General features: G+C 53.6%; 1 protein-coding gene across 1 annotated transcript; it reads right to left on the reverse strand.

Moving 5' to 3' along the window:
* Positions 1-613: 613 nt before the first annotated feature.
* On the reverse strand, positions 614-27531 carry MASP1 (MBL associated serine protease 1). The gene is given in 12 exon segments (XM_056358912.1): positions 614-3185; positions 7125-7199; positions 8199-8336; positions 12897-12975; positions 13831-13949; positions 14441-14588; positions 14913-15109; positions 15592-15723; positions 15984-16161; positions 24285-24510; positions 26568-26788; positions 26791-27531. Coding segments are annotated over 12 exon segments (2514 nt in total). The 5' UTR covers positions 26896-27531; the 3' UTR covers positions 614-2289.

Consider the following 27531-nt stretch of genomic DNA (forward strand, 5'->3'; position numbering starts at 1 on the left):
TGTTATTTCAGTTCTGTGCCGCAGGAAAATAGGGATCAATAAGCCAGCTCTCAGCCCTGGATCCAGGCACATGGTAGGAAATGGTGCCCATGATGTTAAGCTCTCTCCAAAGACTGGATTTTCACAGCCTGTGATGCAGAGAAGAGATGCCCAGCAGAGCTGTGTCCCTGCCTCTCCCATCTTGCTGCAGAGCCTCTGCTGTGAAGACACGCTCTCTCAGTCCAACAGCTAGCAGGGACAGGCTGATTTTTCACCCCTTTTAAAGCAAAAGTCACATACCTGTTATTTTTCCTGCATGCCAATTGAGCCCAGATTTAATTGCTATTCTCAGCACAGAGGTTGCTGCACTCTCCTGCCACCGCCCCTGTCTTCAGTGATGTGCTAAGGCTATAAATAATTGAAAGGCAAGATCTCATCTGTTGCCATTTTTCGTAATTTTTATTCACAGCTGGTCAGGGTCTGTCTCAGCCCATGAGGCTGTGTGGGCCATGGCTGAGCAGCCATCGGGGTGAGGATCAGTGTTGGAATCCCCTGGGAGTGCAGGTGTGTGTGGCAGAGACTAACAACCAGCCTTGGCCACGTTCCTCTTGGAATAAAAGCCTCAGGGCACAAATTCAGTACATATCAAAGCTTTATTTTGTTCTCAGGAGGAAGATTACACAGAACCATCCTTACATGACATTGGATATTTTACAGAATGTAGTATCAAAAAAGAAATATATATATATGTATAAAAATACCTTGCAGTTACATGACATAGCCAAGAGTACAGTTCTTAGTGTGTCTGCAAGTTTGACCTTCCTTAGGCCCTCTGCTCCTCTACATGCTCTACAAATGGCTTTTTGGACAGTAGCGAAATGGCAGAGTGGTTTGTTCGCTGTTGACTCCTTCCTTGCATGGCAAAACCAGAGGAGGAGGAGGAGGAGGAGGAGAGGCCCAAAGGAGGCTACAGGCACACAGAGAGGACAGCAGGCAATTTTTGCAAGTTGCTTACAGCTATTGGAGGGCTTCGCTGGCAAGTGAAGGAGATGATGTCTGTGCTGAAGGAAAGTAAGTTCACTTGACCTTCTTCCTTGGTGGGGCTTACTTGTCTGCATGGGGCATAGGGAGGAGGCTGGGGAGATGTGAATACTTCTGGTGTGTTAGGTGAGTTGAGGTCAGTCTAGAATGACTTGGACATCTGCAATAGGCCAGAAGACCCATGAACAAACACTGAACACCATCAGCAACCTGTACATCAGCCAAATCAATGGCCTTAAAAGCAGGAGTAGGTTTGTGCAGTAATGAATGCACTGCCGTGCAGGACTAACCAGGTCCCTAAAGAAGAGGTGAAACCCCGAGGAAGGGCATTTTATCTGAAATGATTCTGAGGAAAATAAGTATTGTTTAGGTACAGCAGATGTGATGCTGTCTTGTGTGTTGGAAAACTTTCCTTGGGAGGTCTGCTGTGGTTGGAAACCATTCCAAGGGCTAGTCTGGGGGGAGGACTGGAGAGAGCTTGAGATGATAGAGGGTCAGAGAAGTTTTGGTGGCTGGAAGTGAGGGTGACATCGAGTCCAAGACCTGCTCCCTGTCCTTGTGTCCTCTGTGGGGCACCCATCCCACATGGTGGGATAAGGGTAGCCCATTTGGGTTTGTTCCATCTTGGCAACCATGGCTGAAGTTTAGGACTAATGTGGGTGCATCATCACATCCCTGGGGCCAGGTGGACATCAGCTGAGATGCTATCAGGTGGGGATGTTTGTTTGCAAATAAAAGTGATTGCAAACTGCCAGGGCTCTCTCTTTACTCTTTGCACAGAAAAGGTGTTCCGCAGCATGAGGGACCTGTGAGGTCCAGGCCTGCCCAGCTGGGTTTTCTGTGCTGTCCGTAGTCTCTGTGGTTCCTGCAGTTGCATCATTGGATGGCGAGATCTGGCTGGAGAGCCCCGGTGCTGGGGGCAATTCCCTGCTTTGGTGGCAGGGAAATGCTGTCTCCATTGCTGTGCCTTTGTCCTGGCTTGGAGGGAGGTTCCCTGGGCATGTGGGTGAGGTTTGCAGATGGGAAGCACAAGCTGAGGATGCCAGCTGAGATCTTTCTCTTTGCTCCCTCCCCCCAGCTCCCTAGCAAGCATTTCCTAAGAGCGCAAGCGAAAGGATGTGGGACCAAGTGAAACAAATGACGTGGAGGGCTGGCAAAGCCCTGGCGTGCGCTGAGCATCGTGGCTACTGCTTGCGAAAGACCAGAGTCTGGAGCACATTAAACAACAACAACAAGAAAAGGAGCTGCGGCGGCAGGCTGCTTAGTCACTCATCTCTCCTGCTCTGGGCCCAGAAATGTCCACCTCTCTGAGGAGCCTGTTTTCTTCTCCACCCAGTCCACATAGTTAGAGACTTTGGTGTACACACCGTACACCTGCTTGCTGCCACACTCCTCTGGGCCACCCCATGAGACCAGCCCTTGGGCCACCCACCTCCGGGTTCCCGGGTCCTGGATGACGAAGGCTCCCCCACTGTCTCCCAAGCAAGTGTCCTTCCCACCTTCGTAGTAGCCGGCGCAGAACATGTTCTCGGTCACGCTGTAGTTCCCCGACCGTGACTCATAGCTGGTCTTGCACTCTGCGTGCATCACCACCGGCAGTTTGACATACTGCAGGATGTCGGACAGTGTCCTCATGCCTGAGCTGATGATCTCGTCTACCGTGATGTTGGGGTTAGAGATACCCCAGCCAGCCACCAGCCCCAGCGTGTTGGGGTGAGGCCCCTCCAGCTCATGCTCAAACTGGGGCAGGCAGACAGGCATGACGTAGTTCCCCATGGTTACCTTCTCCTTCAGCTTGACCAGAGCAATGTCATGGTTGTAGTTCTGGATGTCAAACTGTTCATGGAGGATGATCTTCTCCACCGTCCGGTTGACGGCCTCCATCTTGTTTCTCACATCGTGAAGGGCCAGGTAGACAGTGACATGTTCCTTGGAGACGGGGATGACAGTCTTGTCTCGCCGCTGGGAGCGGAGCACATGGGCAGCTGTCAGCACCCAGGAGTCTGAGAGCAGGGCCCCGCTGCCAAACCATTTGTCGTTGGGCACGCGGGACATGTCCTCCACCACAATCAGGGCCTGCCAGGGGAAGAAGCCGGGCTCAGCATTTCGCCCGCCAATGATGCGCTTGATGATACCAGGCAGAGGACGAGCTGGCCGCCCACACACTGGGAACAGAAAGGACAGGACGGTTACTCCCAGCACTTACCTAGGGAACAACTGAAAGGGGATGTCCCTGTAAATTATGCCACATGGCTTGTTATCTTCAAACCAAACATTCACTTCTGTCTTTTTTTTCCACAGAGGGCAACTCTTCTCCTTTCCTCAGTGGATAAAGCCCACCCTCCCTTCCACCTCTGCCTTCTCAGGGCAGAGTGTGCTTCAGAGCTTTGAGCAGGCTGGGTCCCCATCCCCTCTGCTAAGAGGTCTTTGGAGGTACGTCTGGGAAAGGAACACATCTGTCCTTCTGAAGGGTTTTGCTTCCTAAAGGCAGCCCAAGCTCCCTTCTCGTCTTCTTTGCCTGGTGGAACCATTTCTGGTGGCAGCGGTTTGCCCTCCTGGAAAAGGGGCAGTCTGTCGATTGCTCTTTCATGAGGATGGTGGGGTGAGGGTCTGAACTACTCCTGCATCTCCAAAGCACACATGCACCCTGGAGCATGGGTGTGTGGCTCCCACGGTTACGGCAGCTTGCCCAGAGCAGGCCATTCTTCTGCTGGTAAGGAGACAGGACTGAAACCAAGCTGAGCCACTAGAACCCATGCTAGACCAGGGAAGCAGGCATCTTCAGAGCTGGCAGCTCCCTGCTCTGCGGTAGTCCATCCTGGGTTTGGTCATGGGCAATCAAGGCCCAGTTAGTCTCAAAGGTTTGCTCCCAAAAAGTAGCTTCCCACTGCCTTCTTCTTCATCCTTGTTACAGGCTGTGAAAGGAGGATGTGAATGCTCTCGGCCGTGAGACCTTGGACTATCTAGACACACTTCTGGCTACCAGCCCAGCTATGTCTCAGAACCAAGGAATCTCCACTGAGCTTGGGAAGGGTCACTTTCTTGGTACGTGTCAGGGCAGGGCTGTAGCACATGTGGCCCTGTCACGAAGGGAGGTGGAGAGCCCTTTATGAAAAGAGTGGGCTTGTGCCAAAGTCCTATATGCTGGACCCCTACTCCAGGGAGGTTGGAGGATTTACCCTGCAAATAACAGGCTCATTTGATGTAAAGAGTGAGCTGTTGCCCACTGGACATGAACATGGATAGTCAGAATGGTGTATAGCACACTATGGGGCCATGAAGCCTTTCACCCAGGGTTAGGTACCCCAAAGCTGCACTAGATCTCCTGACACTGAAGTCAGACATGGATTCAGCAAAACACATGAGCCAGGGTGGGACTTCAAGCACTCTAAGTAATATCAGATCTCAGTCTTGGTTTACATCTACGTGATCTGTGCTGCCATATTCCATGGGAAAGAGCAAGTGGAGGGATCCTTCTGCTGTCTCAAAGACATGGCAGATGCTGTGAGTTCTGCCAAGCCTGAATTGCAGTAAAACAGGGCTGTGACTTAAGGGGTTGTTGTACAGTTGAGCTGGTAGGTGGAACAAGACAGCTTGAAGGTCAGCCAGCACTTCACAATTCCTCACTTTGCAGTTCAGTTTCTGGAGTGATTTGGCTGGATCCATGCCACTTGAGAAGCAGAAAGGCAAAATGAGTAATCCTGCAGCCTCACTGTGCCCTGTGACCTCACTCAGCCCTTCCCAGACCATTCAGCCACTTGCCTGGCTCCTGCTCTATATGCCAATAAACCCAGGGGAACGCCAGTGGGAGGACTGGGGCGTGACATCAGCCGAGCCTCACCCATCGCTCTGAGCCCTGTTACGAGGTCTGTGGTCTCACGGCCACGGCATTTGCCCTCCTGGAGGAGCTGTGGCTGGAGAAGGCTCAGCCATGGGATGTTGCCTAGCACCATGGGCTTTACTTCTGCATCTCATGTCCTCACCACAATTCTGGCAGCCAAACCAGCATCCCTCTGCTCAGCTCCTCAACAGACTCAGAATTAAAGTCTGAAGAGCCCTGACGCTCTGCCTTGTTTGCCTCCAGGAGCTTTATCCAGGTGCTGTGACTTGGTGTGAGGGAGAGGAGGGAATGAGCATGCTGAAGGTGTCTCTGGGAATGTTGGACAGGTTGGGCAGGGACAATACTTCCCCTGGGGAACTTAAGCCCTGGGACTTGGTTGTTGGTGGTGGTCAGGGCCTGATGCATGCCTGTGGCAGCACTGTGGAGGGGGACTCCCAGGTTGCTTGGGGGTGCTGATGTTGCTGGGAGGTTGTGGGAGCCGATTTGGGCTTGCCCTTCTACAGCTGGAAGAGTCCTGAATCACAGCAGCTCAGGTGCTGGTCTCATCCCTCCAAGTCTGCAAGGGAGAACCACATCCTCCATGGAAAGTGCCAGGACTCTGCCCTGATGCTCCCTGTGCTGTAAGGGAAGGATACAAAGCCTCACAGAAGGGGGGTCTGATCCCCCAGGGCAATGGGATCGGGGCTGAGAGTCAGCATTGCAACTGGGACAGGAGCACCAGGAGCTGCTAATGTGGATTTGTTGTGGCTGGGGTCTGCTGCTAGGAAAACTGCAGCTCCGGCAGGGAGGGAGCGTGGTGAGTGTCTGCGTGCTCCAGTCCTCTGCCTTTCCCAGTGCTGCAAGGAATAGAAAACATGCTCAGGCAAATAATTCCTGCATCCCAGCCCAGCCCAGCTGGTCTGCTGCACTGAAGCTGACGGCGCTCCCAGGGAGATGGTTTTAGAGGAAGTGCATCCAGCCAAATATTTATTCTATTAAATTACATATCAAAAATGCTGACCAGGCTGCAAATGCTCCCACTAATGGCAGAGGCAAGCATGGAGTGGCCTGGAAGAGGAGTTTCTATTGATGGGGAGGTGGCGTGAGATACAGGGGAAGATCTGAAGAGCAGCTGGCCAGCTGCTGCCTGCAGATCCCGATCTCAGGAGAGTGTCACCCTCTTGCTGGGATTTTCCATTTTCCTGAAGTCTCTCTGACTTCTGTCACTAATCAGGAAGCCTGGAAATGGCCCATGAAAGCAGCTATGGCCCCAAAAGATGTCCCCGTATGCTCCCAGCTCAAATTAGTTCAGGCTGAAACATCAAGGAGAGATGCAGGGAGCAGCTGCCACAACAAGAGCAGCCACAGCCCTGGTCTTGGAGCTCTGTGGGATGCAGGGAATCTGAGAGGATGGCCTCGCAGTCACTTAGCATGGCCAGAGAGCAGATACCCTCCATGGGTCTGAGCCAGCTCCTGAACCCTGGGGTGGTTGCAGCTGCAGCTGCTGCATGGCAGCTGGATCCCTGCACCTCTTCAGAGAGCCACCCCTGCACATCCACCCACAACCTGCACCCGGGGCTGCCTCCACCCCCCTGCCTGGCCGCCAGAGCTGGCCCCACACTTGGCTATGGCCAGCCAGCCTTCCAGGGACTTCTGTTTAATCCTGAGCGGGTGCCTGGCCTGGAAACTTGCTGGCTGCAAACATTTCTGCCACTGCTCAAAGGCCTGGGACTTTTCCTTCCCTGCAAAGCGGCTGAGTTTTTCTGCAAGGCTTGGAGAGTTGCTGATTGCTCCTGCATGGGGACACACTGCTAGTGGGAGCTGACAGCCAGAGTGCTGGGCAGGTAACGCTCTCTGCCCTTGGCTGGAGCTCTCTCTGGTGATGCTGGGAGTTGAACATGGCCAGTGGGCTCTGCCCTGGGGCTACTGGTTTCCTTGTCTGCTGGAACAGGGAGCTCGGGGAGCCCTGACAGCTGGAATGGCTGTGACCCCACTGCTGTCCTACACTGCCAGGGAGACATGCATCACTGCTGCTCAGTGCCACCACTGCACCCTGACTGACTGGCCCAGCTGCGATAGCAGGACGCCTCTGTCCTCATCACCCTCCCAGCCATACATTGCAGCAGTTGGATACGTATAGCCAAGGCATATGGAATTGTCAGCAGGGAGCAGGGTCCCTGCCTAGGGAAGAAGCAGGTCAGGTCAGGCATGGAGGTTTTCCCACCCTCATACATCCCTGATTCACATGCCTTGCAGTGGGAACTGGCCACCCCAGCACCAGTACCTGGTCGGCAGGATGGCAGCTTGGTCCCCAGCTCCTCGCTCCTCCATACCCCTGATGCGTCGCATGTATAGGTCGCTGGAAGAGAGCAAAGCATTTAGCTGGGCTGTGGCCCTGGTATGAGGGGTGTCTTCTGCAGCGAGGAGATGTCCAGCTGTCAGGACCCTTTGAACCCTTTTCCAGAGCAGGACGGGATCTCCCTTTTACACTCTCTGTTCTCCATTCCTGGGGGGCAGGCCTGGCAGCCCTGTTCCCATGCAGGGGACATACCACTACCCTTGGTTTCATTGCCTTGAGTTGCCTGGAGGGCTGTGCTGCACCCCCAGCCTCAGCTGGCAGCTGCCGCCCCAGTAATTCTGCCAGTGCCTGTTCTGGTAATGCATGAGGGGTGCTGGAACCAGATGCACAGGGCTGGTGGCTGTGCAGGGGGATAAAAGCAGGGAGACAGGACTCTGAGGAAATCCTTTGGCTTTGCTTGCTGAGGGAGGATGAGGAAGAAGAGCTGGGGTGTGTGCACACTGCTTCTGCCCCCAGAGCTGGGTCTGAAGGGTGTAGAGACCAGTGGTGCTTGGCAAAGCACCTTGTGGTGTTTCTGTGGTTCTGGACTGAGGGGATAAGGGGGAAATTCAGTTTGCCATGTTCCCGCTGCTATCTGTTCAGCTTTGGTTATACTGGACGTTTGGGTGCTAGGATGGGGAGCCTTGTGGAACCCTTTCTGAGGCTACTGGACCTGGTGCTCTCTCCAGCAGCAGCAACTTTCAGAGAGACACAGAAAATTTCATATGCTGCAGGTAGTAGATGGCAGGGTAAGAAGGCAGAGAGCAGAACAACCACACTGATCTGCTGAGGCTGTGAAAAGTCCATCCTACCTTGTTACAGAACAGGATGCGGCCAGTCTGATAATCCAGGCAGTGCAGACGCAGGGTATGATGTGTGCAGGTGAAATCCATAGCCTGCTGCTTGCAGAGCATCCCAGAGCGGCCATCCCAAGGTCCCCCCACTTGCAAATGCACACACGCATGGCTACACACCCACCCACACCGTGCCGTGGGGACACGGCCCAGCCCCACTGCTCACCGGTGCTGTTGGGAGCCATGTGGTAGTAGGGGTGCTGGCAGTGGTACTGGATGGCTGCTTGGTAGGTGGTCAGGTTGTTCCTGGAGGAGAAGGTGACAAAACCATGCTCCAGCTCCAGCGGCGCTTTGCAGTCAGCAACTGAAAGCCAACACAGAAGTGGGGTTCAGCCCTATGCTGTTTCTTGGGGTGATCAGCCAGCCAGTGGGCAGGTGATACTGGGCTTTGGCATGTGTTGGTGGTCCTACGGGGCAGAGCAAGGGCCTGTGTAGTCCTGTATCCCCTTTCTCTAGGACGCTGCAGGGGGCAGAGCCTGACATGGTCTCAGATGGCACCAGGAGGCTGTCCCCCGGCAGGGCAGTCTGGCCTCGTGAAACCCCACCATAGCCACCCTACAGAGACAGGGTACAGAGGGGCATGGCTGAACACCAGCAGCACAGCTGGCCCACAGAATATATGGCCAACACGCCTCATGCTGGTGGAGACTCCAGTCCTGGGAGCCCCTCCTGTGCACTCGTTTAGTGTGAGATCTCTCTGCTATACCTTTGAGAGGGGAAGAAACCTGCTCTGGCAGGTGAGATCCGTTGAGAGGTGGTCCCAGAGTATGCCTTGGAATTCCTTAGGAGTAGGTAGGTAAAGGCAGGCGGTGATTCATTAACCTACGCCTCACATCACAGGCGCTTCCCTAAGCACAAGGCTTTGCTGAGGGCATGGCCCCACCCTTCCTACTGTATCTTGCTCACCAAACAGTGCTGATAAGCATTTACAGGTCAGACTGAGCAATCCTAGGTCTTGGTTGTCCTGTGACAGCAGGAGATTAAGGACACTGAGAGTGCGGCTTGGCTCGTCTGCAGGCAGCGGGAAGGCCAGCACCATCGGGTGAGACTCCACCTGCTCCATCTCCCAGGACATGGGCAGGTTTGGCTCTGCTTCACCCATCCCTGGTGTGGCTTCAGGGTCTGAAGGAAGGAGAAGGATTTCCAGGGTGTGGTTGCCCTTCCCCCATGGCTTGCCCATGGTCCCCTTTCTCCCCTAGATCCTGCAAAGCACCCTGCTCTCTCAAAACAACCTCCTCTCCCAGCTTGTTCCTTGGACTGGTCTGGTGCCACTCACCCCAGGAAGGACGCCAGACTGTGAGGTGGTTCATCTGCCAAAGCCAGGATTCACCCTGTGGGAGCTGCACCTCCCTGCCATGTAGGCAGCTCACAGAACACTCGGGTGTTGCTGTGTCCCGTCCTGGGGAACCTGCCCCAGGGGAGGGCAGGGACCGGGGTCTGATCCTGCTAGGAAATGCAGTGCTGTGGAGCTGCGCTCTGCCACATTTAGGATGAGAGGCTGAGTAGGGGATGGGTGACTTTGAAGAAAGCAGGTCCTGTGGATCAGGGATGGTGTGAGATCTGTGGGTCTCCGTGTGCTCCAGGATGGGAAGGGGGTGAGGACAGGAACCCTAACTCCTCATGCAGCGATCCGAGCTAACAAAGAGAGAATCTGCGGTAGCTGACACACCAGATGTACCAATGCTAAGGGCTGCCTAGCTGCCTGGCAGAAGAAAGCCTTGTTTATGGCAAAACGCTGCAGCTCACTGTTCACTAGGGTCCCCTCCTCTCCCTTTAGGTGGTGATGAGATGGGTGTGTGGGTGCAGCCAGGTTGGGTGGAGATTCTGGGTACCTGTGCCTTGCAGAGGGGCAAAGGACAGGACACAGACCCCTCTCACCAGCCCTGGGGGGTCTCTGGCTGGCCTGAGCTTTCCTGCCCTCTTCCCATTGTGCTTGGGTGCACAGCATTCCTGTACCATGGTGCCAGCAACTGTGGGACCTTTATAAGGTGCTGGAGGATGCTGGGGCTTGCAGGAAGGAGGGAATGGATGTTGGGAGACCAGCCTGGCTTGCATGTCTTCTCTGGGGTTGTTCATGGCTGCAGGGCAGCATCCACTGGCCATGGTACAGCCCACCCCCACCCTGTGTGTCCCCCAGGCCTGGGGCAGGCTGTATGCCTGGAGAACGGGCTCTTACACAGAGGTGTTGCCCTACCAGTGTCCCAGGACCTGCTGAAAGGGTGAGGGGAGGGAGTTTGTGCCGTGAGCCTTTCCAGACTTTTCCCTCAGGAAAGGGGCCATTTAGCATCTCCATCCTTGCAGGAACAGAAGTGGACCAAGCTCCCCAGCATGCACATCATCCTCCTCCTCTCCCAAGTATCTGGTCCACATCCCTGCATCCTCCCAGTGAAGCCTCTGATGCCTTTGGGGGTTCTTGAGTGCATGCCCTGGGCTCTTGGGGACACGAATGGGGCCAGACACCGGGCTCTGGCCTCCTTCAGCTGCCATCAGCCTGAGGCCAGCCCGTCCTCACCTCCACTAGGCCAGCAGTGGGGAGCAAAGGGGAGGCAGAGGAGCATCCATCCCCCTGTGCCAGTGCCATGGCTCAGTGACTGGAGGCAAGGGCTGGTAATGCCAGCCCATCCTGCATGCCTCCTTGCCCACAGGGTCTGAAAGGCACCAGGACTCTGGGAGAGAGGAGAGGAAGGAGTGTTTCTTATTTGTGACGCTGGGCCAGGGAGGAAGGGCAACAGGAGGCTGAATCCAACCAACCAACCGACCAACAGGCAGCCATGCCGCGCTCCTTGCGCAATCGCTGCCTTGGAGGGGGAGCCGAGTCCGCCGAGGCATCCGAGCGGAGAGGGAGGGATGCGGAGGACGTGCCGGGAGCTGGCGGCAGCACGTGGTCCCCAGGCAGCAGCGCCGGGGCCAGGCAGGCACCCTTCCCGTGGGGCGGCGTGACAGCAGGGAAGTGGGGCTGGGCTCCAGACTTCCTTCCCCCTTCTCGAGACGGAGTTAAGAAAGCACCAGGCGCAGGGGGGTTAACAGTGCCATGCCAGTTAGACAAGCCACGGAGATGAATTTGGCAGCCAGGCCAGGGGCAAAGGCGACCTGCCCTGGGTACCGGACAGATCAGAGAGGGGCATCGAGACAGGCTGCCTGTCGGGGCGGCGCGGCCGGTGCCAGCCTCACGCGGCCACTTGCTCCGAGCCGGCTGTTCCCTCTGTCTGGTTGTCGGCTCTATCTGCAGCTGCACCGAAAGCAGAGGGGAAGGAGGAGAGCAGAGAGAGAAAGCCCAATTAGTAGATGAGCAGAGAGAGGCATGCAGGAAACCCAGCCCCCAAAACACCAGAAATCATTAATGAGTGCCCAGCGAGCTGTGCCGGGGTGCCGTGGATGCTGGCAGAGCCATGGCTGTGCCAGGGACCTGCTCGCTTTGCTTGGCTGGGGCAGCCTGGGGACAGTGGCTGGCAGAAGCCATCGCGGCTTTGCGTTTAGCCTTGCCAGGCCATGGAGCTGGATTTTATCCACCTTGGCCGCGAAGTTTTCTATTTTCTGCACCGCTTTCTAAAACCGTTCTTGCTTGTGCCCTGCCTCTCCCAGAAATCCTGGGGAGGTGAGGAGCATTGCAGTTTGGAGGCTTGAATTGCCCATTTAGGGGCTTCTTGCCTTTCCAAAAAAAGTCTTAAAAATTTAGTGTAGTGAGTCATATCACACAAGAAGGGATCAGTTCCAGCGTGGCTGGAATAATGCAGGTAATTATTTAAATTTTCTCCAAAAAATACCTTTGGGGGTTAAAAATATTTTCCTAGATTTTTGCTCTTTTTTCCTACACAATGTCAATTTTTATCTGATTGCTGTTCAGGCTGGATGAAATCAATGGGACATAATAGTGAGAGCTGTAGGAGTGGTGAGATCCTTGGCAGGGCAGAGGCATCACTGACCCCACACTTTCTAAAGAGCCTTTTCAAATATGGATCTATTTAGCAGGTCTGAGAGCCTCCCAGTTTCCATTTTGAGTGAAAAAACATAAATTATAACTCCAGAAATACTCTTCTAAGGTAATATCCACAGTATCATTAAAAGAAAAAGGATCTGCCCAGATGGGAAGAGCCTGGATCCCAACATCCCTTGAGAGCATCTTGTCCTGCCTCTCCTGGAAGGTCTTGGGACCTTCTTTGGGTGTGTTTGCTGCTTTTCTCCTCTCTGGACCAGCCTTACAGCAGGCTGAGCAGCAGTGAGAGCCTCCCTGAGGGCGGAGGGTGTTTGGGGGGAAGGGAGAAGGTGTTATCAGGTACATCTCCCAAGCCTGAGCTGAGAGAGGAGCTGAGTTAGATGAAAGAAGAGATGATGCAAATTGTCACCTGTCCTTTCAAATGGCATCTCCTTTCTTCTCCCCTTTTCTCCTGTTTTAATGTTTGTAAATATTTGGGCAACTTTTCTCTCCCCTTCCACTTAGCTGAGCAGCGCCCAGTTTAGGCTGTTACCTGGGACCTGTCTAATTCCCTGGGTCTTAGTAGCCTCCATTGGGAAGGAAACTTGGACCAGGAACTAGATTACCCCAAATTGTCCCAGATTTATCCAACACAGCTAGCTCTCAAGAGCCAGGCTTGCTCTTTCTTTGACAGGGAGACAGCCAAATGGCTCGCAAATCAAGTTACATGAGTAATCTAAATAAAAGCACCAACCTCCTGCTTGTGGCATTTGGAGCGAGCCCCGTTATGTTATCCAAGAATGAGCCAAAAGAGCTTTGCAGTTATGTAGTCTCTCTGGCTGGGTTTGTGTCTCTGAGTAAGGAACTCTAGTCTGGCAGGGCAGCTCTCTTTAGCATGAAATGATTTCAGCAGGAAAAGAACATTGGCAGGGCAGGGAAGGGTGTCCTTACTTTTGCAGATAGGGATCTTGTTACTCCATGTCCCATCCTTTAGACACTCGATCTGGAAGGAGTCGCTTTCCAGGTTATCCTGTGCAGAAGATGCCAGCAAAAAATCCACCATTAATGTACAAGACAAGGAAGTTAATCTCTCCATAAAATAAACAGTTTCTTGGTGATTTTGCCAAGATATATCCAGAGCCCCTGGAAGAGGACTTTTCTAGCTAAAAATTGCAATTAAATCATAATGAAAAACTTGAAGAGTTTTCTTGCTGCCAGAAATTCAGTGGCAATGCTGAATGCAAAGGAACTGGGGTCATTTATTCCTGTTCTAGGTGTTGGGATGGGTAGAGGAGGCAGCTCTGCATGAAGGATGAGGTTGGGAGGAGATCAGAGAAATAGCCAGGTCCATGTCTGAAGTCAAAGTGGGCTACTGGTTTGGAGGGAAGACAGCCACCTTGTGAGTCACCCGCACTCCCTGTGGCTCTCAGCTGTTTCCTGGAAAGGGCCTGCCAAAATCCCAGTCCCCTTAACTTGGTGGAGCTATCCCAAAGTCCCAGAGGACCTTCTGGTTTGTGGAGGCTGGCATCTGCAGGGCTGCCTGGGTAGCTGAGCCAGCTCCTGCCAAGGTGAGGAGCAGGCAGAGCCCTGGCAGCTCCCCTGGGGCTTTTGCTGGCTTTTTCTCTGGCAGAGGTGCCAAGCTTGGCATCCTGTGAGCTGGCTGGCTGTGGAGGGATGCTGAGAGGATGGCTTGGGAAAGTGCCATCTCATCTCTTCCCCTGTGTCTTTGGAAAGGAAAGTTGGTGGCTGTCAGAGGAGGCTTTTTCCTTGCCCCTGGGAAAGGGATAAGGATGGTGTTTGGGTTGTGTTCACTGTCCCAGAACTTTGGGAGGAAGGATATCCCCTTTCCTACCCAGGTGCCCAGCTCCACACCATCACCCCATACCTTCAGTACTTTGTATCCTGTGTTGCAGCTGATGACAACCTGGTCTTTAAAGGTGTACTTGGCTTGGGAAGGCTCGATTTTCCCATTGATCGGTGGTTGCACCAGTGGGCATGGGTTTCCTTTGAATAAAAAGCAAATGAAGCAAACCAAAACTCAGCTGAATAAATGGAGGAAATGTAGAATCCCAGCTCTGACACCCAGTCCACGTAGCAGAGTCTGAGCATCCCTGCCCTGCCTCTTGCCATTAGCTGACGCTGGCATGGCTCAGCCAGGCTCTTCTAGGAGTGGAGGCTCCAGACCTTTCCTCCAGTCTGTAATACCCTGGCTTTGGGCCTTACAAAGCTGACAGCTAATAACAGTAGCTTGTGCAATTATCCTGCCCAAAACAGCTCTGCTTTGCAATGTCCATCTGGCATAGGGAAAAAAAGCATCCTTTGAAGGGAGGGCTCCGTGTTACTTTATTCCTCTCCTCTTGTCATTTCTGGCAGACCCTTTCTGGAGACAAGATCATGGACCACCAAACTCACGGTCTCCACAATGTTTATAAAGGGTTTATAAAGCTCTTCCCATTGCCCAAGCACCGCAAACAGAGGACAACAGCAGGAGTTACCAATTGCTGTGTACGACAGCTTCCAGCCCCTGTTCTCTCCCGAGTTGTCACTGTGGAAGAGGATCTGCACGCTGTTTGTCTGGGTTTCGATGCGTCCTGGGGACTTCTCTCCACAGAAAGGGCCAAACTCCCTATGGCCAGCTTTGATCTGCAGAGGTGAAGAGGAAGGGGAGATTTAAGGGGGATCTTTGATCCCTGAGGATCACTTCACCCTGAGGCTAATGGATGGGGCTTCAGTGGGGTCAGCAGGGCTTAAGCACCATGAGTTGGGGGGGAAGCGAACTGAAAGAGTGTCACTATCGGCTGAGAGGGTCAAAACCAGACATGGTAAGGGACACGGGGTCAGTTGAGCACAGGGCTCCTGTTGGCTTCATCAGCCCTGTTTAGACCAGGGCAATTTTGGTCCCATCACCAGGACACTGGGGAAATGACAGGAGAGCCGGACAGGAAGAGTGTGCAGAGCCCAGCTCACCTTGATGTAGTCATAAGGACAGGTCACCTCAGGGTGGTCTTCCACATCAAAGCTGTCCTCGAAGTTCAGGGTAATGAAGAAACCCTCCTCCAGTTCAATGCGGTACAGGCAGTCTGAGCTCTTGGGGTAGGGGCTGGGGAAGTCGGCGCTGGCGACCACCCCGCTCCTCTGGGTGTAGAGGTTGTCACTGCACTCCACTGAAACACAGCCATGGCTCTGTCAGGGCCCTGCCAGCGACATCCCAACCCCAGCCGCACTCAGGAGCCCTCCCGGTGGAGTGGGGTCTGCTGGCTGTGTCCGTGGACCAAGGAGAACCTCACAGCCAACCTCCAAATATGCCTGTGGCATAGAGGTCCTGGGCTGAGGGATAATCCCTGCTATCTACGTGATGCAGATTCAGAGCAGAGACTAAACTTTTTAATTTCTCTGACTTGAGGAGTTCTATAGAGCTTAGCTGAGGAGCACAGCCCATGGGAGAAACCACATCTCCTTCCCATACAAGAGGACTGCAGGCCTTGGGCACTCTCCAGTCCCAGGCTACTGGTTTATAGGGGAAGAGGCACCTCATCCCTCCTGGCAGCAAAAGAAGGCAATTCTGCCTGTGTTTGGTACGTCTGTTGCCCAGGCAGGGACCCTTCTGTGTGACCATCCTCACATCTGAGCTGTGCCTGGGTGGTACCTTTGCAGGTCCTGTTGTCGGAGTGGAGGATGTAGCCGAACCTGCAGGAGCAGTAGTACCCGCCGATGTAGTTGTGGCAGTAGTGGTCACATGCCAGCTCCTCATCGCTTTTCTCCAGGCACTCGTCCACATCTAGGATGGAGATAACAAGGAAGGGAGGTCACTCTGCAGCCCTCCACACACCACTCCTCGTGGGGGCATTTGCCACAGCACTGAGAAATTAGTTGTCCCATGTGGTGGGTCACCTCAGCATGCAGCGAGTCCCATATGGCCCAAGGGATGCACACAAGGATTTCTCTTGCTAGGGTTCCCAGGGCTGGCCTGGGGTGTACCCTAGGAAATCTGTTATGCTACTTTAGCAAGATGGTCCTGCAGGCTTAACTGCTGCTTACCCACAGCGGTGTAATGGGCATCGAAGCCAGTGAAGCGTTCCTCATTGGAAAAATCAGACCGGAATGTGAGCCCCATGTAGGGCCCTGGGGACAGGATCACTTGCTGGCCAGGAGCCTGCTCTGTGTCCGTTGTCTCCCTGCCGCAGAAGGTTGCCAGCTCCTGGTCCTCAGCTTCAATCTGTTAGCAGAAAGAATGGGTGAGCGCTTGGCAGGGCGCAGGTGTCTGCAAGCCCGGAGGGGCTGTGGTGCTTTGCTGGAGGAGGACATGCTGGGCTTGGAGTCATAGTCGGCCTCAGAGAGCTCACGTCTGTGCTTGCCCAGCCTGTGTCCTGCCGGGGCTCAGCAGTGTCTCCGTGGGGCAGGCTGCCTGTCCGGCTGCCTTTGATGGCCACAGCCTAAGGATGCAGCCTTGGCCCCCTGGTGCCCCATCCTGCTGAGCCTCGTGCTGCCTCAGCTCTTCCCAAGGTATCTTTGAAACAGCATGTTCCAGTCATTCCCGCTGCATTCACCTCACTTTCTGCAGCCAAGTGTGACCCTGGGGGTGCTCAGAGCATGGCAGGTGTGACTCCCACTGCTCCAGCTCTGTGAGATGCTGTTAATGCTGTAAAGCAGTTACATGATTTCTGCAAAATGAACACAGGGACTCGGGTCTGCTCGCTCTGCTGGAGGCCACGCTCTGAAGCGGATGCTGAGAGCAGGTAGCATCAGGGATGTAGGGAGGAGCTGAAGAGGGGGGTGTAAAGGGAGGATGCAGGGAGGGAGCCTGTTTGGAAGGTGGGGTGAGGATGTGGGCAGGCAGTGGGGAAGAAGAGGTGTGAAAATCAGCCCTGGGCTGTGTCATTACCACTCAGAGCTGTCTGTACCTGAAATGTTCCCCCTCACCTCCTCCCTTGGCCCAAATGCTGATCTAGGCAGCAGCATCTGCATGAAAGCACTACTGGGAGGGTGCTGGGATGCCAGAGGAGCCCCTGCTCATCGATTTTGCACCAGCTCAAAGCAGCAGCTGTAATTTAGGTGGTGTTTCTTTCTCCTGGGCTGGCTTGGACAAACTCAGTCCTGTCCCTGCCACCCAGGGTCCCTATCTGGCTCTAGACTTGCACTGCCAGGCACTGTTTGGCCCGGAGCCACTCACCCAGAGGTCTACAGGAGGTGACCAATGAGCCAGTGTGCCCTGCTGGCATGCCAGCATGCTCACTAGTCTCTATGTGCATCTCTTTAAAGCACAGCCTTGCCTGTGCCTTAAAGCACTGTAATCCCTGTAAAACCATCTGTTTTTTCCTGGAAACCCCCTCCCTTCTTTTTTCCTTGGCATTTTCTCCAGAGCCATTTCAGCATTGACCCCATCTCCTTCTCCTGCACATCTCATCCCCAGCTCCTGTCTCATCCACAACCTCTCCCAGCTGGTTTCCCCCAGGAGATTTGGATATGAATAACCCCTAGACTGAGGAATGTGATGAACACCACCCGCCAGCCCACCGCTGCTCATGCCAAGCCAATGCTATTGAGGCCATGATGAAGTGTGCAGTCCCTCAGCCCATGCCTAGGGAAAACAGCCGCCTGCCTGGGGACCCATGGGGTCCCAGAGGTGTTGCAATGCTGTCCCTGGTTTGTGTGGCCTCAGCGAGGTGAGATCCTCCTTCAGCTGCATCCCTGTCTCCTGGAGAACCTCGGGATGTGCCTGCTGGGGAGGGTCTGGGGCTGTAAGGGAAATTTCCCAGGGCTGAACAAGCAGGCGGAAACTCACTCACACCAGGGAAAGCCAACATGGAAATGGCAACACAGCATGCCTTGACATTGCCTCCAGATATTTTCCATCCTCTCATACAAGCTGGAGCTGGCCAGAAAAGAGAGAGACTTTCCGATGATAAATTTTGAGAATTTGGAGAAAAAACACGCGCCCCACATTGGGACAAATACCCAATTGAATTTTTTATTATTTTTTTTTTTTTTGTGAAACAACGTTCTGAAAAAAAAAAAAGGAAAACAAGGAATTTGGGATCCATCTGGTTTCAATTCCTTTGAAATATACTGTGGTGCTTTAGAATCTCTTTTAAATCTGAAAGAAAGATTGTTATGAAATGAAGTAGTGTTTCAGACTGAAAAACCGGAGTGTCATCCCCAAAACCGAAGGGAAACAGCATTTCAGCCCTAACAGGCAGTCTTGGCTGTGCAAGTGTGCAGCACGCAGCCTTTTCTGCAGAAACTGCTTTTTCTTAAGGAAAGCTGTGGGAAGGAGCAATTTCCAGCCAAATCCTCTGTGCAAGGCTGGTGGCTGTCACCTCTGCAGGGACAATACGAGCCACCATGTGAGCTCCCATCCCTCTCCAGTGCAGGACCCACAGCACAGCATCACTGAAGTGCGGGAAAACCTCCCCAGTGCCCTGTGCCTCGGCATGAGGATGCTCCTGCCATGGGGTCAGCCCCAACATTGCCTCCAGCATCCCTGGATACAGCCCTGGAGTGGCAGGATGAGGCCCGGGAGAGCTGTGGTCTCGTCACCAAAGGTATCCATGGCCCCTTATCTCTGACGGGTCCCATGCCCTGAGCCACAGGGAGCAGAGACAGCCCTCCAGCAGTAAACTAAACAGAGAGGTCATCATCCCTGGTTAATATTTGCTGCTTCTGCTGAGGACTGTGTACTTTTTCATAGATCATTTACATCCAGTGAGTAGGCTGGTAATTAAATCCTGGTTGTTTGTTTGGAGTTTCTCCTTCTCGGGTCATGATGTCGACGTTTTCACTAGAGAAGATGTGTCCCTGAGGGAAATATCAATTGCTGCAGAGAAATTCCCTATAAAAATACGCTGAAAGAATTCTCCTTCGAAAAATAAAATATAGTGACACCCTCGTGCCTTAAATCTACCCTTGCCACTGCCTCCTGCGGTCTTCCCTCTTTCTGCTTGCCTCCTCATCCCCTCATTAAGATTTTGCCCCTCTGGTTGGAGGCAAATAGGAGTCCCTCCCCAGCTGTGGCTCTGTCCCCCTGCATTTTGGCTTGGGCTGTGGCTAAGAGAAGCGGTGACCCCAGCTGTGTGGCCCCCCTCTGCCCCATGTTGATTTCCGCCTTCTGGGCAAGAGCTGGAGTGCCCCTGCTTGTCAACAAAGAGATGCTGCCCCAGAGCATGGGCTGCTGGGGATGCTGGAGCAGCGATGCTCTGGAGATGCCTCCTGCAGCGGGTGGGTTAACGAAACACCGCAAACACTGAGGGGAATTTGGCCTGGCGGTTCAGTGTCTGCCGCCGGAGAGGAGCAGGGAGCCGGCAATACGGAAACGCAGCCGCCACCCCCCCTTCTCCAGCCCTCCAGGAATGCACTAATTGGACTGATGAAGGCCAAACATACCACTTGTAATATATATAAATGGCTCATTAGGCCGAGAAATCACAGCGCTGGGCTGAAGACACTGGGAACATGACATGGGGAGGAGATGCTCAGAGACAGGGAAGGGCATGAAGCAGCCCCTGCCAAGCCGCCTTGCAGAGTGCATGCAAGAAGGCAACACCCAGATGAACGGAGGGCTTTTTTTGCAAAATGACTGATGCCGCTCCTGCTGCTGACTATTGGAAATGAGGCAGGGATGGGACAGCTCCAGAAGGAACCTCCATCTAGGTCTCCTGGAGAACCTCTCCCTGATGTATGTTAAGGGTCCTTTTGTGTGCAGATGCATACCTGAATTCCCATGGGAACATACATGGCAGCCGTGCTGTTGGGGAAAGAGGAAGATGGCTTCCCCTGCTGTGGACTTGGCTTGGCTTCTGGAGACCATCCCTTCCCGCAGGTTAATGCACCCACATGCCCTGTTTCTGGGTCAGGCCTGTTCCCTGGGGGGGCTGGGTGTGCGAGAAAACCCCAGGTGAGATGCTGGGGTGCTAACAGAGCTGCTGACTCACTTCCATGCCTGACCTTCCTCCTTCCCCTGCACAGGGCATGACTGTGGTCCCCAGTGGTTCAGGGGGTGGCTGGTGCTACCAGACTCCTCTGTGCAGACCCAGCAGGATGGGAAAGGCAAGCAGCAAAGCCCTGGGCCCTCCCCTCATCCCAGCTGCCTCCTGGGATTTGAACTGTTCCTCTTGGGATCCCACACCCCTGGCTGAGGCTGGCTGACAGCACTAGAAAAGGATGTTTTGCTCCTGACCATCCAGTTTGTGCCAAGCACAGATTTGTGCTTTTTCCCCCCACCTTTGAGCAGAGGGAAGTGTAAATGGTCCTGTGCACCCTTCCTGCAGCCCCAGGCTACGCATGCACTGCCCTGAATGCAGCATCGAGCTCCTTCCCTGGCCCTGCATGGCCCCTGCCAGCGCTGTGTAGAGCGCTGAGGGTGTCCCCAGGGACAGTGCTGCTGAGCACTTGGCACGGTGCAGCACGCAGCCCTGCCCCATGCGAATCGCCTGTGGCAGGGGATGGCACACTGCGAGCTCAGGATGCTGCTTGCAAAGCCGATCTACTATGCACCCTAAACACCGTGCCAAACCTTGGGGCGATGTGGCTCTGTCACATTGCAAATCTTTCATAATCCCCCTCCCCGAGACATTGCTCTGCCTGCAGCCCTGCCTCCCCAGCTTGGCCCCGTTTTCCCCTCACCAGTCCCTCACTGGGGCCAGCAAAAACTACATCCTGCACTCGGGTGGGTAAATTTATTTGCAGCCACTGGTTTTGCCTGAGACGCCTGGCCAGCTGCTGGGCACCCACACATGGGGTTAGTAGGAGTCCTGCTGGGCGAGCACCTGATGGCACAGATCCTGGGGACATGGGTGTGAACATTAGCTGCAGAAAAGTGTCCCAATTACCACATGTAAGCAAAAGTCTGAACACAACATGAAGAGGTGCATCCAAGGGAGGCGTGGGTTGTGTCAGGGGAGATGGGACCCACAGAGTGTCACAGACCCCTCTGCCCTCCTGACCCGGTGCTGGAGAGAGCTGTCACAGACAGCCCCTGGGATTGAAGGAGTGCAGGGAAAGCCCTGTGGCACGTGCCGAACCTGCCAGGTCTCAAGCATGTGCCATCCTGAATCAGGACTCAGTGGTAGGGACTGGGGTGAAGAGGTGTAACCCCACAAGGACCACGAGCCAGCAAGGACTCACCATGAGCTGACCTGGGGGAAATCCTGTCACCACAGGCCCGATCCTCACTTCCATCAAGGAGCTGGTCCCAAGTTGGCTGCCAAGACCTCAGGGGCTGATTTCAGTCCAGGGTTTGACCAAGCAATGTGCAAAACCTCATGGACAGGACCCCAGACTCAGATGTCCCTAATAAGGTCAGGGATTTACTCACAAAGGCCCCTCAGAAGTCAGGATTTCATCTCCCATCTCTGGCCCTCCACTGGGATTTCATCACCCATCTCCCTGCCTCTGCCACAGCGCTCCTCAGTGACACTAGTCAAGACACTTAACCTGACCGCCTGCTCGCAGCTGTGGCTTTTGAGATGCCCCAGTCCAGTGCTGGAGACTTGTGTGCAGAAGTGTTCTTCACTGGGTGACCCCAGAAAGGAGCTGGGCAAACCACAGTGCCACCCCCCTGCAAATGACAAACTCCCAAATGAGCTCCCTGGAGACAGCAGCGAGCCAGGCAGAGCCTGCTGAGAAGCACGGCAGAGGGCAGGGGCTGAAAGCCCAGCATGAGTGGCTGCTCCTGGTCCCCCTGGCCCTGGCAGGCGGCTGAGAGCAGCCATCCAAAACCTGGGGAGAGGCTGCTTGTGAGGCGCTGGGGCCTGGAGCACAGCTTCCCAAGGCAGCGTGCGGCTGGTGTTTCCTATCTGCATGGGACTTCTTTGGGTGGGAGTTTTGGGGGTGGCTGTTCCTCCTGGCTCACTTCCTGACCAAAGCACCACTCCCCCTCTCTGTTGTCCCTGCTTGCGAAAACGAGCCTCCTGGCCTGTAAGCATTTCTGTAGGAGCCATGTTCTTTTTATATACATACACGCATGCATGCATATATGTGTATATATATGAATAAACAGCTATTGTTTTAATTAGCCATTGTTTCAGAGCTCTGGAAACTGTTCCCTTCTGAAGACCACCCCGAAGGCAGAGATCTGCAGGGGTTTACAGCTTGGCTTGCCCTGAGCTCGCCACTCAGGATGACTTTCTATCACTGCTCAAGAACTCGGGGGCGTGGGCAGCCATGGAGGTAAGGAAAGCAAAAGCCAGGGCACGGCAGCTTTCTGCCTGTCCTGAGCTGGGTCCCCACCTTGCATCGGGGCTGTTCAGCCCCCCTTTTTGACCTCCTTATGGCATTCAAGATGATGAAGACCCCGATGGAAAGCCTGGTCAGACCCATGGTCAGAAAAATAAGAAGGTGTTTCCTCACACACATGTGGAGGCGTATAATCATGTATTTAACCTGCACAACTCCCTGCCACAAGATGCTGCAGAGATTAAAGTCACCCATGAGTTCAGAAAACAATGGAACAAGTACATGGAGGGGGAATGCACTGAGTGCCATCGAACACAGAATACCACCTGTGGCTTTATGAGCATCTTCACTGGGACTGGCAGTGTGTTACAGAGAAGCACCTATGTGTGTCGGGTCTATAATTACATTCTGTAGCCATGCACTGCTGGCTGCTGTAGAGCACGGTGGCTCTGTTTTTAAATCTTGCGCTGATGCAGACAGAAGCTGGACACACAGACCCAAGAAGAAAAATAGGCATGGTGTCATTTGCTGGTCTCCTTGATGTTTTCTAAGCTGGTGGTTTAGCAGCATCAAGATTGCACCCCTATCCAGCAGAGTAGCTTATAGATCTCCCGTAATCCATCCATTTCCAGCACTTTTCAAATGTAATTCTGCGGTGGAGGCTCTGCAAGCTGAGTTACAGCCCCGAGCAAATTTATACAGCTGAGATCTAAATCCCTGTGAAAAATATCGCCTTCTTATGGAAATCCAGCGGCAGGGAGAGCTATGGTGCCAAGTTGGCACCATGGCTGAATAACAGGGAACCTTATGAAAAAGGAAAAATGAGCAGGGGGTGAAAGGCAGGAGGAGCGGTAAAGCTTGGAATGGGGAAAGTTTCCAAGAAATCCACTCCTTGAGCTTATTGGGTTTTTAAAGCAATATATCTCTATATATGTCCCTGGCCCTTGTGCTTGGAGAAGATCCAGGAGAAGCAGAAAGAACTAATCAAACCTCAATGAGAGCTGTTAGTAGCAGAATGAGTGCCAGCACAAAGGGGAAATTAAAGCAGCGAACAAGAGATCCTAGGGGAAAAAAAAACACAAATGTTTGCTTTGTTTTCTTAGGGCAAGAATAAAATAATAATTTCAATTAGCTGGCAACTAGCACCAAGGCTGAGTTTTCTGGTTCCAGAGCTGAGTGCAACCTCTACCTGGCTCTGTGCAGCGGGGCAGGGTGAGGCTTGTGCCGGGTGATGGGGTAAGGCATGTTCAGCCAGGCAATCCTAGAAAGCACTTGCTTGCTCCCGCTGGTCTGCTGGAAAGCACCAAACCTGACCCAGTTCAAAGATACGGAGAATCCAGCTTCCCCTGGAAACGAAGGAGAGCCCATCTTGGAGAGACCTGTGGTACACGAGGCAAGGATGCTCTGTGGCACTGCAGTGTGTGGCCCGCTGCCGTTTCTGATGGGTTACTGCCCAGCAATGAAGCAGACTGAAATCTTTTGTGGCTTTGGCCATGACAACACCCTGGGAACCTCCGTTGCTTGTTTGTACTGCAGGTATTTGCCAGCAGTGGCCCTGAAATCTGCATCTCAGCCATGAAATGGGTTTGCATTGAACCCAACGGAGCCTTGGGTCTGTGCCCTACAGCCTGTGGGAGGCTCTGCTTGTGGTCCCAGACTGGCAGCCTCAAGCTCAGGCCTAACCTTTCCCTTTTGCTTCCCTGGGGGCTGGACAGGGTGTCCCAAGAGCCTGCAAGCCATGGCCAGGGATCCAGGCTGGCTGCAAGGTGCACCCATGGCCATGGCCTGGTGAGGGGTGCCCAACTCAGGGGTCCTCCTTGCACGTGGCTGGCATCAGTGTGGCACAGGCTGGGGATTTAGCCACAGGGGTTTCATTACCTCATGGGTGCATAAATCTCCTTGGGTCCAATAAGAATTAGATGCCCAAATACTTTCAGTTCTCTGGTCCTCTGCGAGTAAGCTCTGAATCTGGTGTCCCGCTCACTTTTAGTCCAATGGATGTCACCAGCTTACCTGTGCTCTCCCCATTGTCCACTGGACTGACAACTCCTCTGCCCAATAAATGAGGAAAACCAGCTTGTTCCCAACTTTTCCAGCACTACCCTCTCTCAGCTGGCCAAACAGGTCTGCTGTCAACCCCACCATATGCCCCATGATATCACAGCTCACCTTCACATAGTCGTATTCACAGAGGTAGGATGATTCCAAGTCAAAATGCATGAAGTACAGCTTGATTTTAAATCCATCGGGCACAGAGATGTTCCACATCACTTCTGAGTCACTGGGATAGGAATCAGGGAAGTTGGGAGACTGGATCTCCCCAAACATGTCTGTCAGCTCGATGGCATCTGCTGTGCAGAGCAGCAAGGCGCAAAAGGACCAGGTCAGGGGGCACCTGGAAAACAGATGTGAAGAGATGAAATGAAACTCTGGCAATGCCAAAACCTGTCGAGGGCACAGTCTGTTTTCCCAAGTGTGTTGTGTAAGGTCACACACTTGGAGTGGTGGGCAGAGGAGGTACAGCACCGTGTCACCATAAGCAAAGCCCGCACCAAGCCGTGGGGAGGTGGAGGTGAGGGTGGGAGCTGCACATAGGTCGCAGGAAGGGAAAGCCCCTTTGAAAAGTGGGTGATGTGTGATGCAAAGGCACCCCTGCAGCTCCCAGCCAGCTCCAGGTGCTATCAGGAGCTCAGTGTTTCTCAGGCTTCTGGGAGCAGCAGCTGCTGGCAACACATCCTTTAACTAATGGGGCTCTGATGGACAAATCTTCATTTAATGGAAGAATAAACATAAGGATGCTTAATAAAATAATGACGCTTTCTAAATCTGTTTAATGAAAGCATCATGGCAATAACTGCTAAGTATCATTATTATTATTACTGCTTTGCCTCATCCTGCCAAATTGGGATCATGACTCTCAATAAACAGCACACTTTGCAGCTGGGCAAGGATGGACCAGGGCCCCAGTGTAACCCAGCATGTTACTCTCCACTATTTTCTGTTTCTCTTCTCTTCTCTTCTCTTCTCTTCTCTTCTCTTCTCTTCTCTTCTCTTCTCTTCTCTTTTCTCTTCTCTTCTCTCTTCTCTCTTCTCTTCTCTCTTCTCTTCACTCTTCTCTCTTTTCCTTTCTTTTCTCTTTTGCTTTTTCTCTTCAATTCCTAGGGTATCACTCACCCCAGATGGAAAATCACACAGAGGCTGAGATCCTTAGAGATTTTTTGTCATCAAACTCAGCTTAAAAAAAAATCTCAGCCTGAAGAGTTTGTCCCAACTTGTTACCAACTTGTTTGTCCCAGAGGAGGGTGGAGAGGGCGGGTAAATCAGTGGCAGCGCAGCTGACCTCGCACCAGCCTCGAGCTCCATTTGAGCATGAAACTTAGCATAAACCAAGTATTTCCCTGTGCAAGGGGAGAACACTGCCTGCACTGGAGGCACAAACACAAAAGCTTGTGCCAATGCAGGGGACCCAGAAAGAGGAACAGAACTCAGGCTTCTTACACCCACTGGAGCGCACGAAAAAAAAGAAACATGCAGGAAATCAGAGCTCTTAGAGACAAAAATTTCCACTTTCTAAAATAGGTACTAAGGCCTGGCAAAGGCTTGTAGGTGTGTGTTACAGACACTGGAACTACTCACATGTACACGTACACCCGGTTTCAAAATCAGGGCTTGATTTAGGTATGCTGCTGAGGAAATTGAAGCTATAGAAGTGGATTATTTTAAAACTGTCTGTGTTCTTTCAAAACCAAGACAGTACATTTCTGGGGTTCATTTGTGTAGTGCCGTCACTTTTCCCAGCTCTTCATTACAAAGCAAAGTTAATGGGAGCTGAGAAATTTGGATTGATTTTTCTTTCAAGCAGAGTGAGGTTGAACATGCCTTTTTCTGACAGTTTGTCTGAAACCACAAAAATGTGTGAAGGGAAAAACTGTTTCTCCTCTGGTCAGAGCACATGCACAGGGTTGGATGCTCAGCTGGTGTAAATGGGCATCACCTCCTTGGCTGGAGCGGGCCATTTGCCAGCGCAGCTCTCTGCTTTCCCTTTAAACAGGGGAGGCAAGACAACATCAAACTTCTTCCCCACGCTAAGAGAGTCTTAACCTCACGTAAAAGTGATAGATGATGGTGGTGTGCACCGAGACCTGAAGCCTGTGCGGCGCACCCAGCCTCGCTCGCACCTTTCTCCCGTGGGCCGTGGCAGAGCGGCACACCGGTGGTGTGCCATCACCCGGGGCTCCCCGCGGCTCTGCCGGGATGCCGGGATGCCAGCATGCGCGCCGGGATGCAGCACGAAGCCGAGGCATTAAGTAACCCCTTGTTCACTCGCCGATGGAGTAAACCGAAGCCACAGTGATGAGAGGGAAACCTTCCTCCGCGGGACGGCCCCTGCCCGGCTGTGCCCCGAGACCACAGTGGAGGACCCCGGGCTCAGCACATCGCGGGGGTACTCACCTCATTTTGCCGCCGGGCGCCTTCGCCGGTGGGTTTGGCACGGAGGATTGCTGCTCGGTTTGCGGGGGACGGCTTTGCCTCCTTCCAAGCGCTCCGCTGTCCGCCTTATCTCTGTCCGGAGATTTGTGAGCGTGTGTGCGCCTATGTGTGTGTGCGTCTGGAGTTGTCTGGCATTTTCCATGCAGGTCACGCCTTCCCCTGCCTGCAGCCGTTCCCCACATCCCCACAGGCAGGCAGGCAGGCAGACCTGCCCGCACGGAGCCGTCCTCCCGCCCGCCCGCCGCTCCCGCCGCGGGGCTGCCCCTGCGCGCAGCACCGGCGGCGGCATTCAGCGAAGTTTTTGTCTTCCCTAATCTCCAGAGTTTTGTGTGTGTGTGTGTGTGTGCCCATGCACATTGTGTTTTCTCTCCCCCCTCCTCCTCCTGCCTGCTTTGCCAGATGGCTAAAATTTGCCTCTCAATAGGTCGGAGGCTCCAGTAAAAACAGAAGGCAAGAACGTGTGAAAAAAAAAAACCTGTGCGAGGATAAATAGCTGTAGTGGTGGTGCTGCAGCTGGGGTCGGTGCTCGGGACTTGCTTTCGGCTTCTCCACTCGGTGCCGTTCAGCGTTTGGGACGGGGATCTGGTTTCCAAGAAACTTTCGAGTGTGACAGTCCAAATAAAATCAAGACCCAGTTTGCAGCCTCCTGCAGAACTGAGGAACTGCTGGGTTCAGCATTTTGTGCCAGGGCAAAAGAGCAGTTTTAGATGCAGACTGTGCTTGGGAGCAAAAACTTTAAACGCTGAAGTTGCGGGTTTTGAGCCTGACTCCCTCCGGTCGAGGAAACAGGTAAAAACATGAGCACTCCCTGCTAAGCTACAGGAGATTCATTTCCCCTCCCTGTGCCAGGCACAAACCTCTCTCGGTCTGCAGAGCTGAGTGGGAAGAAGATCTGTTTAAGCTGCAAACGAGAGAACAGCCCGTA

This window comes from Falco biarmicus, chromosome 13 (assembly GCF_023638135.1).
Source record: "Falco biarmicus isolate bFalBia1 chromosome 13, bFalBia1.pri, whole genome shotgun sequence".
Lineage (NCBI taxonomy): Eukaryota > Metazoa > Chordata > Aves > Falconiformes > Falconidae > Falco > Falco biarmicus.